This window comes from Salmo salar, chromosome 18 (genome assembly GCF_965601325.2).
Source record: "Salmo salar chromosome 18, fSalSal1, whole genome shotgun sequence".
In the NCBI taxonomy this organism is placed as follows: domain Eukaryota; kingdom Metazoa; phylum Chordata; class Actinopteri; order Salmoniformes; family Salmonidae; genus Salmo; species Salmo salar.
This window is the reverse complement of record NC_138308.1, coordinates 81,376,061-81,390,399: the sequence shown is the minus strand read 5'-3', so window position 1 is coordinate 81,390,399 and position 14,339 is coordinate 81,376,061. Positions and strand designations below refer to the sequence as shown.

The 14,339-nt window shown below is 46.6% G+C and overlaps 1 protein-coding gene across 2 annotated transcripts in view; it reads right to left on the bottom strand.

The window, feature by feature from the left end:
- Positions 1 to 14,339, bottom strand: part of LOC106577822 (sushi, von Willebrand factor type A, EGF and pentraxin domain-containing protein 1) — a 192,557-nt gene that overhangs the window by 9,086 nt on the left and 169,132 nt on the right. Inside the window, exons 46-48 of one of the 2 annotated variants that reach the window (XM_045701415.2) lie at positions 12,220 to 12,390; positions 11,653 to 11,748; positions 6,414 to 6,509 (exon numbers count right to left, since the gene is read on the bottom strand). In XM_045701415.2, the coding sequence (XP_045557371.2) occupies positions 6,414 to 6,509; positions 11,653 to 11,748; positions 12,220 to 12,390 (363 nt within the window). The remainder of the gene's footprint in view (positions 1 to 6,413; positions 6,510 to 11,652; positions 11,749 to 12,219; positions 12,391 to 14,339) is intronic. The other variant, XM_045701416.2, reaches the window with a different exon arrangement.

Below are 14,339 nucleotides of genomic sequence, written 5' to 3'. Positions count from 1 at the left end.
CGGAGGACAGGAGGGCCACTCGGGCTGGGCCGGAGGACAGGAGGGCCACTCTGGCCGATCCGGGCAGGCGGGCACCTCTGGCAGAACCGGGCAGTCTGGCCACTCTGGCAGAACAGGGCAGTCTGGCCACTCTGGCAGAACAGGGCAGTCTGGCCACTCCGGCAGTTCAGGGCAGTCTGGCCACTCCGGCAGTTCAGGGCAGTCTGGCCACTCCGGCAGTTCAGGGCAGTCTGGCCACTCCGGCAGTTCAGGGCAGTCTGGCCACTCCGGCAAACTGGCCACTCCGGCAGTTCAGGGCAGTCTGGCCACTCCGGCAGTTCAGGGCAGTCTGGCCACTCCGGCAGTTCAGGGCAGTCTGGCCACTCTGGCAGTTCAGGGCAGTCTGGCCACTCTGGCAGTTCAGGGCAGTCTGGCCACTCCGGCAGTTCAGGGCAGTCTGACCTCTCTGGCGACTGTTGACTGGCGGGCAGCTCTGACGACTGTTGACTGGCGGGCAGCTCTGACGACTTGACTGGCGGGCAGCTCTGACGACTGTTGACTGGCGGGCAGCTCTGACGACTGTTGACTGGCGGGCAGCTCTGACGACTGTTGACTGGCGGGCAGCTCTGACGACTGTTGACTGGCGGGCAGCTCTGACGGCTGTTGACTGGCGGGCAGCTCTGGTGATGGTTGACTGGCGGGCAGCACTGACGACTGTTGACTGGCGGGCAGCTCTGGTGACTGTTGACTGGCGAGGCTGGGTTGACACACTAGACTCCTGATGCATGGGGCTGGTATAGGACGTGCCAGCCTGGAGACACGCACCTCCATGCTAGTGCGTCTGGCGGGAAACACCGGACCGAAAGGGCGCGCTGGCGGTCTTGATTGTAGGGTTGGCATCCCCCCTTCCGGCTCGATGCTCACCTTGCCCTGGCACCTGCGGGGCGCTGGTACTGGGCGAACTGGGCTGTGCGTCCGTATAGGCGAGATGGTGCATACCTCAGCGTAACATGGCGCCCTCCACCTCGTACGCACCTCCCTGTAGTCACGGGTAGCTGGCTTACTGCTCCTCCCTGGCCTGGCCAAGCTACCCGTGTGCCCCCCCCAAAAAAAAATCTTGGGGCTGCCTCTCGGGTTTCCTAGCCAACCGTGTTCCAGCGTAACGTTCCCGATGGTTCCTCTGTCCAGCTGCCTCCACTCTCCTGAGTGCCTCCACCTGTTCCCATGGGAGGCGATCCCTTCCGGCCAGGATCTCTTCCCAGGTGTAGGCTCCCTTGCCGTCCAGGACGTCCTCCCATGTCCATTCCTCCCTTTTTCTCTCCTGTGGCTTCCTCCTCTTCTGCTGCTTGGTCCTTTGGTGGGTGGTTCTGTAACGGCTGTCTTCTGTAGAAATGGACCAAGGCGCAGCAGGTATGTGAATACTCATCTTTAATTAAAATAAAGGAGTAGAGTATCCACTTAACAATTCAAACAAAGTGACAACAGCTACAGTTCTGCAGGCTAGAAACGCAGTGCAAAAAACAACCACCCACAACCCCAAAGAAAAACACACACACCTATATAGGACTTCCAATCAAAGGCAACTATACACACCTGCCTTCAAATGGAAGTCCCAATCATCCACCCAACATTTAACCAATAGAAACATGCCACGTCCTGACCCCAAAACTAAAACACTAGCTCCATCTGCTGGTCAGGACGTGACACACACACACTGTCAATACAACCGTAAACCATTCAACATATATATACATATATACACACACACACTGTCAATACAACCGTAAACCATTCAACATATATATACATATATACACACACACACTGTCAATACAACCGTAAACCATTCAACATATATATACATATATACACACACACTGTCAATACAACCGTAAACCATTCAACATATATACACACACACACTGTCAATACAACCGTAAACCATTCAACATATATATACATATATACACACACACACTGTCAATACAACCGTAAACCATTCAACATATATATATACATATATACACACACACACTGTCAATACAACCGTAAACCATTCAACATATATATACATATATACACACACACACACTGTCAATACAACCGTAAACCATTCAACATATATATACATATACACACACACACAGTCAATACAACCGTAAACCATTCAACATATATATACATATACACACACACACTGTCAATACAACCGTAAACCATTCAACATATATATACATATACACACACACACTGTCAATACAACCGTAAACCATTCAACATATACACACACACACACACACACACACACACACACACACACACACACACACACACACACACACACACACACACACACACACACACACACACACACTCTCTCTCTCTCTCAGGTCTATCAGCTTTGCATGCACCTGACCAAGAACTATCCTAAGGCTGAGGCAGTTATTGCCTTTGACCAGGAGAGCAACTTTGGTTTTAGAAGTTGGGGGAACATAATAATTTTTTTACTCCAGACAGCCTACCCGACCGCTCGGAGGCATCTGCATGGTCCAAAAGCACACTGTTGCCTCGTTTTGTATCACAATTTCAGAATGTGAAAGTTGCACCCCTGCCTTTGACTAAATGAGTAACAAGGAGAAGGTGTGGACACACACACCCACACTTTCAGTAAGTGTCACGTTCTGAATCTTCAAATTCCCTGTCATAAAGGAGCCAAGGATCAGCGTGCCGGTAATTCCACATCTTTATTGAGGGAAACCGAAACCAAAACAATAAACAGGTACGCAGCAAGAAACGTAACGCACTGTGCCGTACACACACAGAAATAACAATAACCCACAAACACAGGTGGGGAACAGGCTGCCTAAGTATGATTCCTAATCAGAGACAACGATAGACAGCTGCCTCTGATTAGGAACCATACTCGGCCCAACAAAGAAATACAAAAACAACATAGACATAAAACACATAGAATGCCCACCCCATGTCAGACCCTGACCTAATCAAACAGAGAAAAACGACTCTCTCAAGTCAGAGCATGACAGTACCCCCCCCCCCCCCCCCCAAAGGTGCGGACTCCCGGCCGCAAACCTGAACCTATAGGGGAGGGTCCGGGTGGGCATCTACTCATGGTGGCGGCTCTGGTTCGGGACGTAGCCCTCACACCGCCCGCTGATCCCCCCGCTTCTGTGTCGCCGGAGGAACCAGACCACGGATCAGCGCCGGAGGCTCTGAACTGCCGACCGTCGCTGAAGACTCAGGGCTGCGGAGCGTCGCTGGAGGCTCCGGGCTGCGGAGCGTCGCTGGAGGCTCCGGGCTGAGGAGCGTCGCTGGAGGCTCCGGGCTGAGGAGCGTCGCTGGAGGCTCCGGGCTGAGGAGCATCGCTGGAGGCTCCGGACCATTGATCATCACTGGAGGCTTCCTACGGGGAGCTGGAACCGGTCTCACCAGACTGGGGAGACACACAGGAGACTGGGTGCGCAGAGCAGGCACAGGGCACACTGGGCCACGGAGGCGCACCGGAGGTCTGGAGCTCAGAGCTGGCACACCCCATCCTGGCTGGATGGTCACTGTAGCCCAGCAAGGGCGGGGCGCTGGCACGGGACGAACTGTACTGCGCTGGTGAACGGGGGTACCGTGCGTAGAGCAGGCGCAGTATAACCTGGGCCGTAGAGACACACTGGAGACCAGACACGCTGAGCCGGCGCACTTCTTCCTGGCTGACGGCCAACTCTAGCACGGCAACTGTGAGGAGCTTGCACCGAGCGCACCGGGCTGTGAGTGCGCACCGGCGACACAGTGCGCATCACCGCATAATACGGTGCTTGCTCGGTCACTTGCTCCCCACGGTAAGCATGGGGAGTTGGCTCAGGTCTCAACCCCGACCTCGCCAATCTCTCCGTGTGCCACCCCCCCAATTCTTTTATTGCCGCTGCCTCTCGGGCTTCTGTCGTTGATTCTCCCCGGTCCAGCTCGTCCTCCCAGTCAGCGCACGCTGCTTGGCCTTCTTGTGGTGGGTGATCTCTGTCAGGGCTTTCAGAAGGATCGGACCAATACGCAGCGTGATCGTAGTTCCACATCTTTTATTAAATCGTGAAACTAACTGCAATAACCAATACACTTGAAATACAAAATAAGAAAGCCGTGACGCAGAGCAGGCATACACTACTCACAAAATAATCACCCACAAAACACCAGTGGGACAAACATCAACTTAAATATGGCCTCTAGTTAGAGACAACGACAACCGGCTGCCTCTAATTGGAGGTCATGCCAAAGAAAAACTAACCTAGAAATACAAAAACGGACAAAAACCCCCTGTCACGCCCTGACCTACTCTACCATAGAAAATAACAACTGACTATGGTCAGGACGTGACAGTAAGAGTCAGAATCTCATCTACAAGACTTCCTCATAATAACAGATGTTTCCTGGTAGAACCCTTGATTACTCAGGCGAACTGGCAATGCAGTCTTCCCTCTGGGCAGAATAACTTGGTCTCACCTTTTTTCTAGGGAAACACTATCAAAATGGTGTTTTCCACATCCATATTCTCCTGAAATGCATACAAACATTTATTTCAAACAGAAAGGAGGTCATGATTGAACAGAAAAGGAGAAGAAAGGTATTAGTGGCTTTGTTTCAGTATTACTGCGTCAACAAATGATGTCATCATGTCTGAGAGAACCAAAGCACACTGGCATAGTGTACAGTAGATATTATGTTGTTGCCACTCACTGACGAGGCCCTTCTAACTGCCCTTCGGGGATTAATAAAGTTGTATGGAATTGAATTGAACAGTATGCCTAACAATCCAAGAGGTAGTCTGTCTATAGGAAAGGGTCATGTTTCAGTCCATGCTTCTACGATGATGGTAGTGGTTGCTTTGGACTCTGTTTAAGAGCAATGCCTGTCACTGCAAAAGCTCGGTTGTCACAGACGTGTGTGTGACATTACTACGGCAACAGTAGCCTACAGTATGACGCACGCTGACAGAGAAATGATGGATAAGTACGTCGGATCATTCATTCTCTCCCTGATGTCACTTAAAATTCCCCCTTCATTCCTGTCCATATGTGGCTCGATTCAGGAAACTAGGCAGATGTCACAAGTCACGACTTCACAGGAGAGCCATTTCAACGTAATTGTTTTATCAAAATGCGTTTTTTGGCAGAAATGCCTTCTCCAACATGTGAACTTTCATGTGACTTAATAACAAACGTTTATGCCATCTGTAAATACGAATACATTTGTTAAATTATGAGCCTAGTTGGTTTAGCCAAAGATAAAGACAGGAACCCACTAGCCATGATTGGCTGAGATAATGAGTGAGCTGGACATGCCGAGAGACGATTTTCAGATTGTTCTGTGGTGTAGCATCTTGGGTCTATAAAATGAGCTGCTCGTTATGTGTAGATAATCCTTTCTACTGCAGTTTCTTTCTGAAATATAACGTTAGCATGGAGAACTGCAAATATGTTGCTACTGCTCTCAATAACATTGTCGCCTTGAATTTATCAGGTGATATTGACAAAGGTCAGTGGGAGTAACGGGTTGCAATGTCTTCTGATTTTGTTGTTATTCTCGGTTTTACAGCTTCGAGGCTCCGGAGTCTGACAAATCATTACCAGCCTAGAACACAATACTGCATTTATTCTAAGCAGCTACAAGGTCTCCATCCTAACTATGAGGTGTGGGGGAAAAAACTCCTATTACTTCTTTTAAGAAAAAGTGTTTTAAGAAAACTCAAAGTTATCTGGTAACTGAAGTAGTTTTGGGACAGCTCAAAGTAAGAACTTCCTAAAATATCTGCAGCTTTATTTTTTTAAGCCTATTTCAAAAGCTTCGTTTAATGATTTTTGCTTCACTGCTTTTATCAGTGACAACCTGGTGACGTCCCTATCCCTATCTCCCATCTCCCTAGAGGCCACAAGATAATATTTTCCTTACAAAAGTCCTATTAAGCATTCCACACAAGCTAAGGCCCCTACTGTAGGTAAGTATGCTTATATTGTAGTCACAAAGTGGAAACCCTCTCAGGAGGAAATAAATTAGGGATACAGCTGTGTCTCACATCAATGAGCACCTCACACACACACTCACCACTGTGAAACAAACACAAACGCACACACACACTCCTCACCGACAAATTAAGACAACACATATGTAACCGATGTGAAATGGCTAGTTAGTTAGCGGTGGTGCGCGCTAATAGCGTTTCAATCAGTGACGTCACTCGCTCTGAGACTTGAAGTAGGGTTTCCCCTCAAGGGCCGCGGCTTTTGTGGCGCGATAGGTAACGATGCTTCGTGGGTGTCAGTTGTTGATGTGTGCAAGGGTCCCTGGTTCGAGCCCAGGTTGGGGCGAAGAGAGGGACAGAACCTACACTGTTACACATACACACCCACCGCTGTGACACACTCTCACATACTTACCACTGTGACAGCGCGTCCCCGTCCAGCCCGTGGGACACTCGCACTGGTAGGGTGCCGTGCACCGCCCGCCGTTCAGACACGGCAGGATGCAGATAGCTGTGATTTGATTGGAGGAGAGACACAAACATAAACTGGAAGCCATCGCCACATGATGAGTCATCAACATTTATGTGTTTCACCACACTGACTAAACCTCTGGGGTCATTCAACACAGGCAAGCTGTGTGTGTTGTGGGTAGCAAGCGGTGGTCAAAGAGCAGCTTTCTCTCTGGCTACGTCCAACATGGCACCTTAATTCTCTATATAGTGTACTACTCTGCTGTGTACAGTGCATTCGGAAAGAATTTAGACCTCTTCCCTTTTTCCACATTTTGTTACGTTACGGCCTTATTCTAAAATGGATTCAATAAAAACCTTTCCTCATCAATCTACACACAATTCCCCATAATGACATGGCAAAAACAGGTTTTGTATACATTTTTGCAAATGTATAAAAAATAAATACCTTATTTATATAACTATTCAGACCCTTTGCTATGAGACTCGAAATTGAGTTCAGGTGCATCTTTGATCATCCAGGTTTCCATTGATCATCCTTGAGATGTTTCTACAACTTGATTGGAGTCCACCTGTGGTAAATTCAATTGACTGGACATGATTTGGAAAGACACACATCTGTCTATATAAGGTCCCACAGTTGACAGTGCATGTCAGAGCAAAAACAAAGCCATGAGGTCGAAATAATTGTCCGTAGAGCTCCGAGACAGGATTGTGTCAAGGCACAGATCTGGGGAAAAGATACCAAAAAATGTCAGCAGCATTGAAGGTCCCCAAGAACACAGTGGCCTCCATCATTCATACATGGAAGAAGTTTGGAACCACCAAGACTCTTCCTAAAGCTGGCCGCCTGGCCAAACCGAGCAATCGGGGGAGAAGGGCCTTGGTCAGGGAGGTGACCAAGAACCTGATTGCCACTCTGATAGAGCTCAAGAGTTCATCTGTGGAAATGGGAGAACCTTCCAGAAGGGCAACCATCTCTGCAGCACTCCACCGATCAGGCCTTTATGGTAGAGTGGCCAGATGGAAGCCACTCCTCAGTAAAAGGCACATGACAGCCCACTTGGAGTTTGCCAAAGGACTTTCAGACCATGAGAAAAGATTCTATGGTCTGATGAAACAAAGGCAGCATCATGCTGTGGGGATGTTATTCAGCGGTAGGGACTGGGAGACTAGTTAAGATCAAGGGAAAGATGAACAGAGCAAAGTACAGAGAGATGAAAACCTGCTCCAGAGCGCTCAGGACCTCAGACTGGGGTGACGGTTCACCAACAACAGCAACCCTAAGCACACAGCCAAGACAATGCAGGAGTGGCTTCGGGACAAGTCTCTGAATGTCCATGTGCAGCCCAGCCAGAGCCCGGACATGAACCCGATCGAACATCTCTGGAGAGACCTGAAAATAGCTGTGCAGCGACAACAACAAAGTACTGAGTTAAGGGTTTGAATACTTATGTACATGTGATGTTGACGTTTTTTAAATTTAAATTTGCAAAAAATGTATACATTTGCAAAAAACTGCAAAAAACGTATTTTTCTTTAGCATTATGGGATATTATTTGTGGTTTGATGAGAACGTTTAAAAAATATATATATTTTAGAATAAGGCTGTAACGTCACAAATAGTGTTTCAGACTCAACCTCTCTACTGTGTGAATAGGGTTTCAGACTCAACCTCTCTACTGTGTGAATGGGGTTTCAGGCTCAACCTCTCTCTACTGTGTAAATAGGGTTTCAGGCTCAACCTCTCTACTGTGTGAATAGGGTTTCAGGCTCAACCTCTCTCTACTGTGTGAATAGGGTTTCAGGCTCAACCTCTCTCTACTGTGTGGATATGGTTTCAGGCTCAACCTCTCCCTACTGTGTGAATAGGGTTTCAGACATAACCTCTCTACTGTGTGAATAGGGTTTCAGGCTCAACCTCTCTCTACTGTGTGGATATGGTTTCAGGCTCAACCTCTCCCTACTGTGTGAATAGGGTTTCAGACATAACCTCTCTACTGTGTGAATAGGGTTTCAGGCTCAACCTCTACTGTGTGAATAGGGTTTTAGACTCAACCTCTCTACTGTGTGAATAGGATTTCAGGCTCAACCTCTCTACTGTGTGAATAGGGTTTCAGGCTCAACCTCTCTACTGTGTCAATGGGGTTTCAGGCTCAACCTCTCTACTGTGTGAATAGGATTTCAGGCTCAACCTCTCTGCTGTGTGAATAGGGTTTCAGGCTCAACCTCTCTACTGTGTGAATAGGGTTTCAGGCTCAACCTCTCTCTACTGTGTGAATAGGGTTTCAGGCTCAACCTCTCTCTACTGTGTGGATATGGTTTCAGGCTCAACCTCTCCCTACTGTGTGAATAGGGTTTCAGACATAACCTCTCTACTGTGTGAATAGGGTTTCAGGCTCAACCTCTCTCTACTGTGTGGATATGGTTTCAGGCTCAACCTCTCCCTACTGTGTGAATAGGGTTTCAGACATAACCTCTCTACTGTGTGAATAGGGTTTCAGGCTCAACCTCTACTGTGTGAATAGGGTTTTAGACTCAACCTCTCTACTGTGTGAATAGGATTTCAGGCTCAACCTCTCTACTGTGTGAATAGGGTTTCAGGCTCAACCTCTCTACTGTGTCAATGGGGTTTCAGGCTCAACCTCTCTACTGTGTGAATAGGATTTCAGGCTCAACCTCTCTGCTGTGTGAATAGGGTTTCAGGCTCAACCTCTCTACTGTGTGAATAGGATTTCAGGCTCAACCTCTCTATTGTATCAATGGGGTTTCAGGCTCAACCTCTCTCTACTGTGGGAATAGGGTTTCAGGCTCAACTTCTCTCACTGGGGAAGACAGACAGGGTTGGGGAGTAACAGACTACATGTAATCCGTTACCTGTAAGGGCTTTCAAAAAAAAGGTAACTGAAATCCTGTACGTTACCAGCAAAAATATTGTAATCAAAACATCTTTGACACTTCTCTGTTTTCTCAATGACATTCAAATCAGCATTGAAAAAAGGGGCAATTTCAAGTTTGTTCCACCTGAGAAAGTCTGACCACAAGTCAGAGACCACTATGATGACACACCAAATGTGTGTGTATGGATCGTGGGAAAAGAGCAGGAATAGGCTTTTACAGGCTACAGTCCAAGCTATGTCTTCCAATGGTGCAACTGCTGTCGGCATCCAAAGATTATCCAACTTGAATAAACGCTTGGAGGTAAGGATGACATCAGTGTTGTAGTCTACGGCGATACGGATATCACTTATTATTGATATCTACATAGAGCATTGATGTGAATCACACTGCTGCTCTCTCATTTAGCTATTTGCGCCTTACGGAATGTGGTTGTTGTGGATGGCTGTTCACGAATCTAAATGAACACAATAATGGTTGAATTCAAGAAGTTTAAGTTGCCTATCAATCATTGTTTTTGAAACCAGTAGACAGCCAGTGAAAATGCACTCTTGCAACATCTGCATAGTGCAGATCCCAGCCTATGGAATAAAAGTGGGGATTTTATTGCTAAATCTAATTCATGCTGATAAATAAAATCCATAGGCCTAATGGACACATGCTCTAACTTGCACACTTTTGATAGACTGAGAGAGGCAATCTGTAGTTGCTACATCCATTTTGGACTTATAAATTATATATATACATTGATACTTGAAGAGTATAACTTATAAATGCCTTATAAGTTTAGTTCAACTGTCACACTCCATGAGAACCAAACATATAAGCTTGTTTTTCTCCGATGTTTGTAAACATTGTAAATGTAAACAAACATCGTATAGTCTCATAAAACAATCCTTTTGATATCATGAATGGTCAGTCCTTGCATCCATAGCTCTGTCTATTAATATTAGAGTGGTTACATTTCTCCAAGCCCATCCCTCAGTTTATTACCAAAACAGAGGCGGGGCAAACATTTTGTTATCGTTTCATCTATGGATTTGCCCTTTAAACAGCTGCACATTATCAAGTTATCAAAGTGTCACCAACAAAAAGGTAAACAAAAGGCCTATAGCAAATGCAGTATATGACATTCATTTTTCAGTAGTGCTAAAAGCATGCCATTCCGTGAGCGCAGAATACATTTTTCAACTCGAATCAATGAGCCCAATCAGTCCTCCATGACAACAAAATCCTAAACAACAGAGTAGGGCTGGCTAATAAGTCCTTAGTTTTGGGGTCATGCTCAGGTTAAACAACTTGGCTAATCTATACTTGACTCTTTCCAAGTCCTATTCTTGAAGATCAAGGGGCATAACATTTATTGGATTGACTGGAATTCTGACAGACTTTGGTTTTTAATGTAAAGATATCATTTTATCATATTATTATATGTAGTAGAAAGCGATGGGTTAGAAGAAGCCTACATAACCAACCCAAAAAATGAAATGTAACATCCATATATTGCCAGCTATGTAAACTTTAACATTGATTTATCCTGCAATAGATGTGGTTAAATTGGTAAGATACATTTTTATCTTCTTCTAATGCCTTAATCTAAAAGTAACTGAATGTAATTAGATTACATTACTGAGTTTGGGCAATCCAAAAGTTACTTTACTGATGACAATTTTGGACAGGTAACTAGTAACAGATTACATTTAGTAAGTAATCTACCCAACCCTGAAGACGGAGTACACAAAAGCTGTGAACATTTTCAGACAGATGGGGAAATATTTTCCTTATGTGTCTCTGTGATTTTAGACTATCTAATGTGAGTACATACTATTCTACTCTGACTGTGTAAAGCTAGCTGAGTAAATTCCCCCAGAATCAGTGAAACAGTGTGTGTCTGTTCCTGGCTGCAGTGTGGATCCACTTTCTCTGACTGACTCTTTACTTGTGATGAGAGGAGGGACTGAGATCTCAATCCAATTCATTTCAATTCAATTCAAGGGGCTTTATTGGCATGGGAAACATATGTTAACATTACCAAAGCAAGTGAAGTAGATAATATACAAAAGTGAAATAAACAATAAAAATCTCTCTCACACACACACACACACACACACACACACACACACACACACACACACACACACACACACACACACACACACACACACACACACACACACACACACACACACACACACACACACACACACACACACACACACACCTCAAGTCTGCCCATCAAGCCAAAATAAATGTGATTGGTTGATTGAGTAATTGATAATACTTACGTTCCTCACACAGTCTGCCCATCCACCCCTCAGGACAGGAACAGGTGTTGGGTCTGTGACACACCCCTCCGTTCAGGCACTGCAGCCAACACACCGCTGGGGAGAACAGGAAGACACACACACCTGATTAAAGCCAAAGTACTGAGACATCCTCCAAACAGTCCCCATCTGACGTGTAGAGAGGCTCCATAGGAGAGAAAGCATTCAGTTAAGATAGCTAGTACTGTTTAATAGAAAATAGATAATGATACTGGTAGTCGTGCCGTGATTGGCCTTGACCATGCAACTTCATGCACTGGAATAAAGACAGCATTCTAAAAAAACGGCATTTCTTTATAGAAATTGTTCAAACCACATAGCCACCCAACAGACGGTGCCATAGAGACAGGCATCCCTAGGCATCCCTATCTTTATAGTATGTACAAGTAAAGTGGGAAGTGTGTACAGGCAGAGTAGGGAGTGTGTACAGCACAAGGGACTGGTGAAGCGGAGGGGAGGGCACGCAAGGTGTCAGGAGTAGACAGGATGCCCTCCTTTTAGGTCGCAGTAGGGGTGCAGTCTCTCTACCTCTGCAGGCAGGAGGGGGGGTCCAGGTCCTGTTCTCCAGACACACACTCCTGCCGTGGCCCTCCACGGCATACCCTCCGAAACACGAGTACACGGCCACGTCCCCGAACTGGAACACCGCCCCCCGCACCACCCCGTTGGCCACGTGGAGAGGGGGGCCGCAGGACACCCCTGTGCCAAAACGGACGGACAGCCCCTCTGGTTACTTACAACACACGTGTATCTAAACGTTTTGATAGTAAGAAGTCTGTCTCTGCTTTTCAACAAAGAAACATGAATAGAATAACTTTTCCCCTAGGGATGATGGGAGGTGTTGCCAGAGAAGTCATCTTTGGATAATATCACCTCAAATCAAATCAGTAAATAACACATTGAATGGTCTGTCATACAAAGTATGCATTGCAGCTGTGTCAAGTCTTCAAAGAAACATTGTGAATGCCATGCAGAGACGTGTCGAAGAGTGTGACTCAACAGAGTGTGTATTAATTTTCCTTGTAAGGCCTAGAAAACCAATCCAACCAATGAGAATACGTCAAAGTGTTGGACAAGCTAGAGCCAGACAGACATGCAAATATATCTCCCTCTACACACCATACAAAGAAACAACAAGGTACTGTATAGCAACAGTACAACAACAGAATCAAGCAAGTTAGGGAGAATGAAAACACAGTGTAAACACCCTGCAAATGGTTTCCATAGCAGCAGTAAACCCAGAATTAGCCACAAACATGCCCGCCACAACAGATCTGCTTAATGGAACCCATTCATCAAGTGTAACACAAGCTGCCCACAGAGACAGAGACAGAGGAGAGACGGAGATGGAGGAGACAGAGAAGAGACAGAGGAGAGACAGAGACAGAGGAGAGATAGAGACAGTGGAGAGACAGAGGAGAGACAGAGACAGAGGAGAGACAAAGAGACAGAGACAGAGAAGAGACAGAGGAGAGACAGAGGAGAAACAGAGGAGAGACAGAGGACAGAGAGGAGAGACTGAGGAGAGACAGAGGAGAGACAGAGGAGAGACTGAGGAGAGACAGAGACAGAGGAGAGACAGAGGAGAGACAGAGGAGAGACAGAGGAGAGATAGAGGAGAGAGAGGAGAGACTGAGGAGAGACAGAGGAGAGACTGAGGAGAGACAGAGACAGAGGAGAGACAGAGGAGAGACAGAGGAGAGACAGAGGAGAGACAGAGGAGAGACAGAGGAGAGACAGAGACAGAGGAGAGACAGAGGAGAGAAAGAGACAGAGGAGAGATAGAGGAGAGACAGAGGAGAGACAGAGACAGAGGAGAGACAGAGGAGAGACAGAGGAGAGACAGAGACAGAGGAGAGACAGAGGAGAGACAGAGGAGAGACAGAGACAGAGGAGAGACAGAGGAGAGACAGAGACAGAGGAGAGACAGAGGAGAGACAGAGACAGAGGAGAGATAGAGGAGAGACAGAGGAGAGACAGAGGAGAGACAGAGGAGAGACAGAGACAGAGGAGAGACAGAGGAGAGACAGAGACAGAGGAGAGATAGAGGAGAGACAGAGGAGAGACAGAGGAGAGACAGAGACAGAGGAGAGACAGAGGAGAGACAGAGACAGAGGAGAGATAGAGGAGAGACAGAGGAGAGACAGAGACAGAGGAGAGACAGAGGAGAGACAGAGAAGAGACAGAGGAGAGACTGAGGAGAGACAGAGACTGAGGAGAGACAGAGACAGAGGAGAGACAGAGGAGAGACAGAGGAGAGACAGAGGAGAGACAGAGGAGAGACAGAGGAGAGACAGAGGAGAGACAGAGGAGAGACAGAGGAGAGGAAGTGATGGAAAACTACAGAAGACGATAGTAAGGATCCATGCTCAATGTGCAGTCAGCAGGTCACGCAGACATCAAAGGAGAAAACATGCAGGGGTGGATCCTATATCAATGTACATGTTTAGTTTCTGCAATTGTAATATTGTTATGTTACAAGTTGATTCACTTCTCTATAGTAAAAAGAGTTATAGAAAAAAAACTGTGGACTTGACACAGTATCATGATCCCAAAAATTCACAGAAAGACCAGCATATCACGTTACCCACTGCACAGATGCCTCCTTGTTTCTTGGAAGAATGAGAGAAGGCGACTGACTAGCGTGG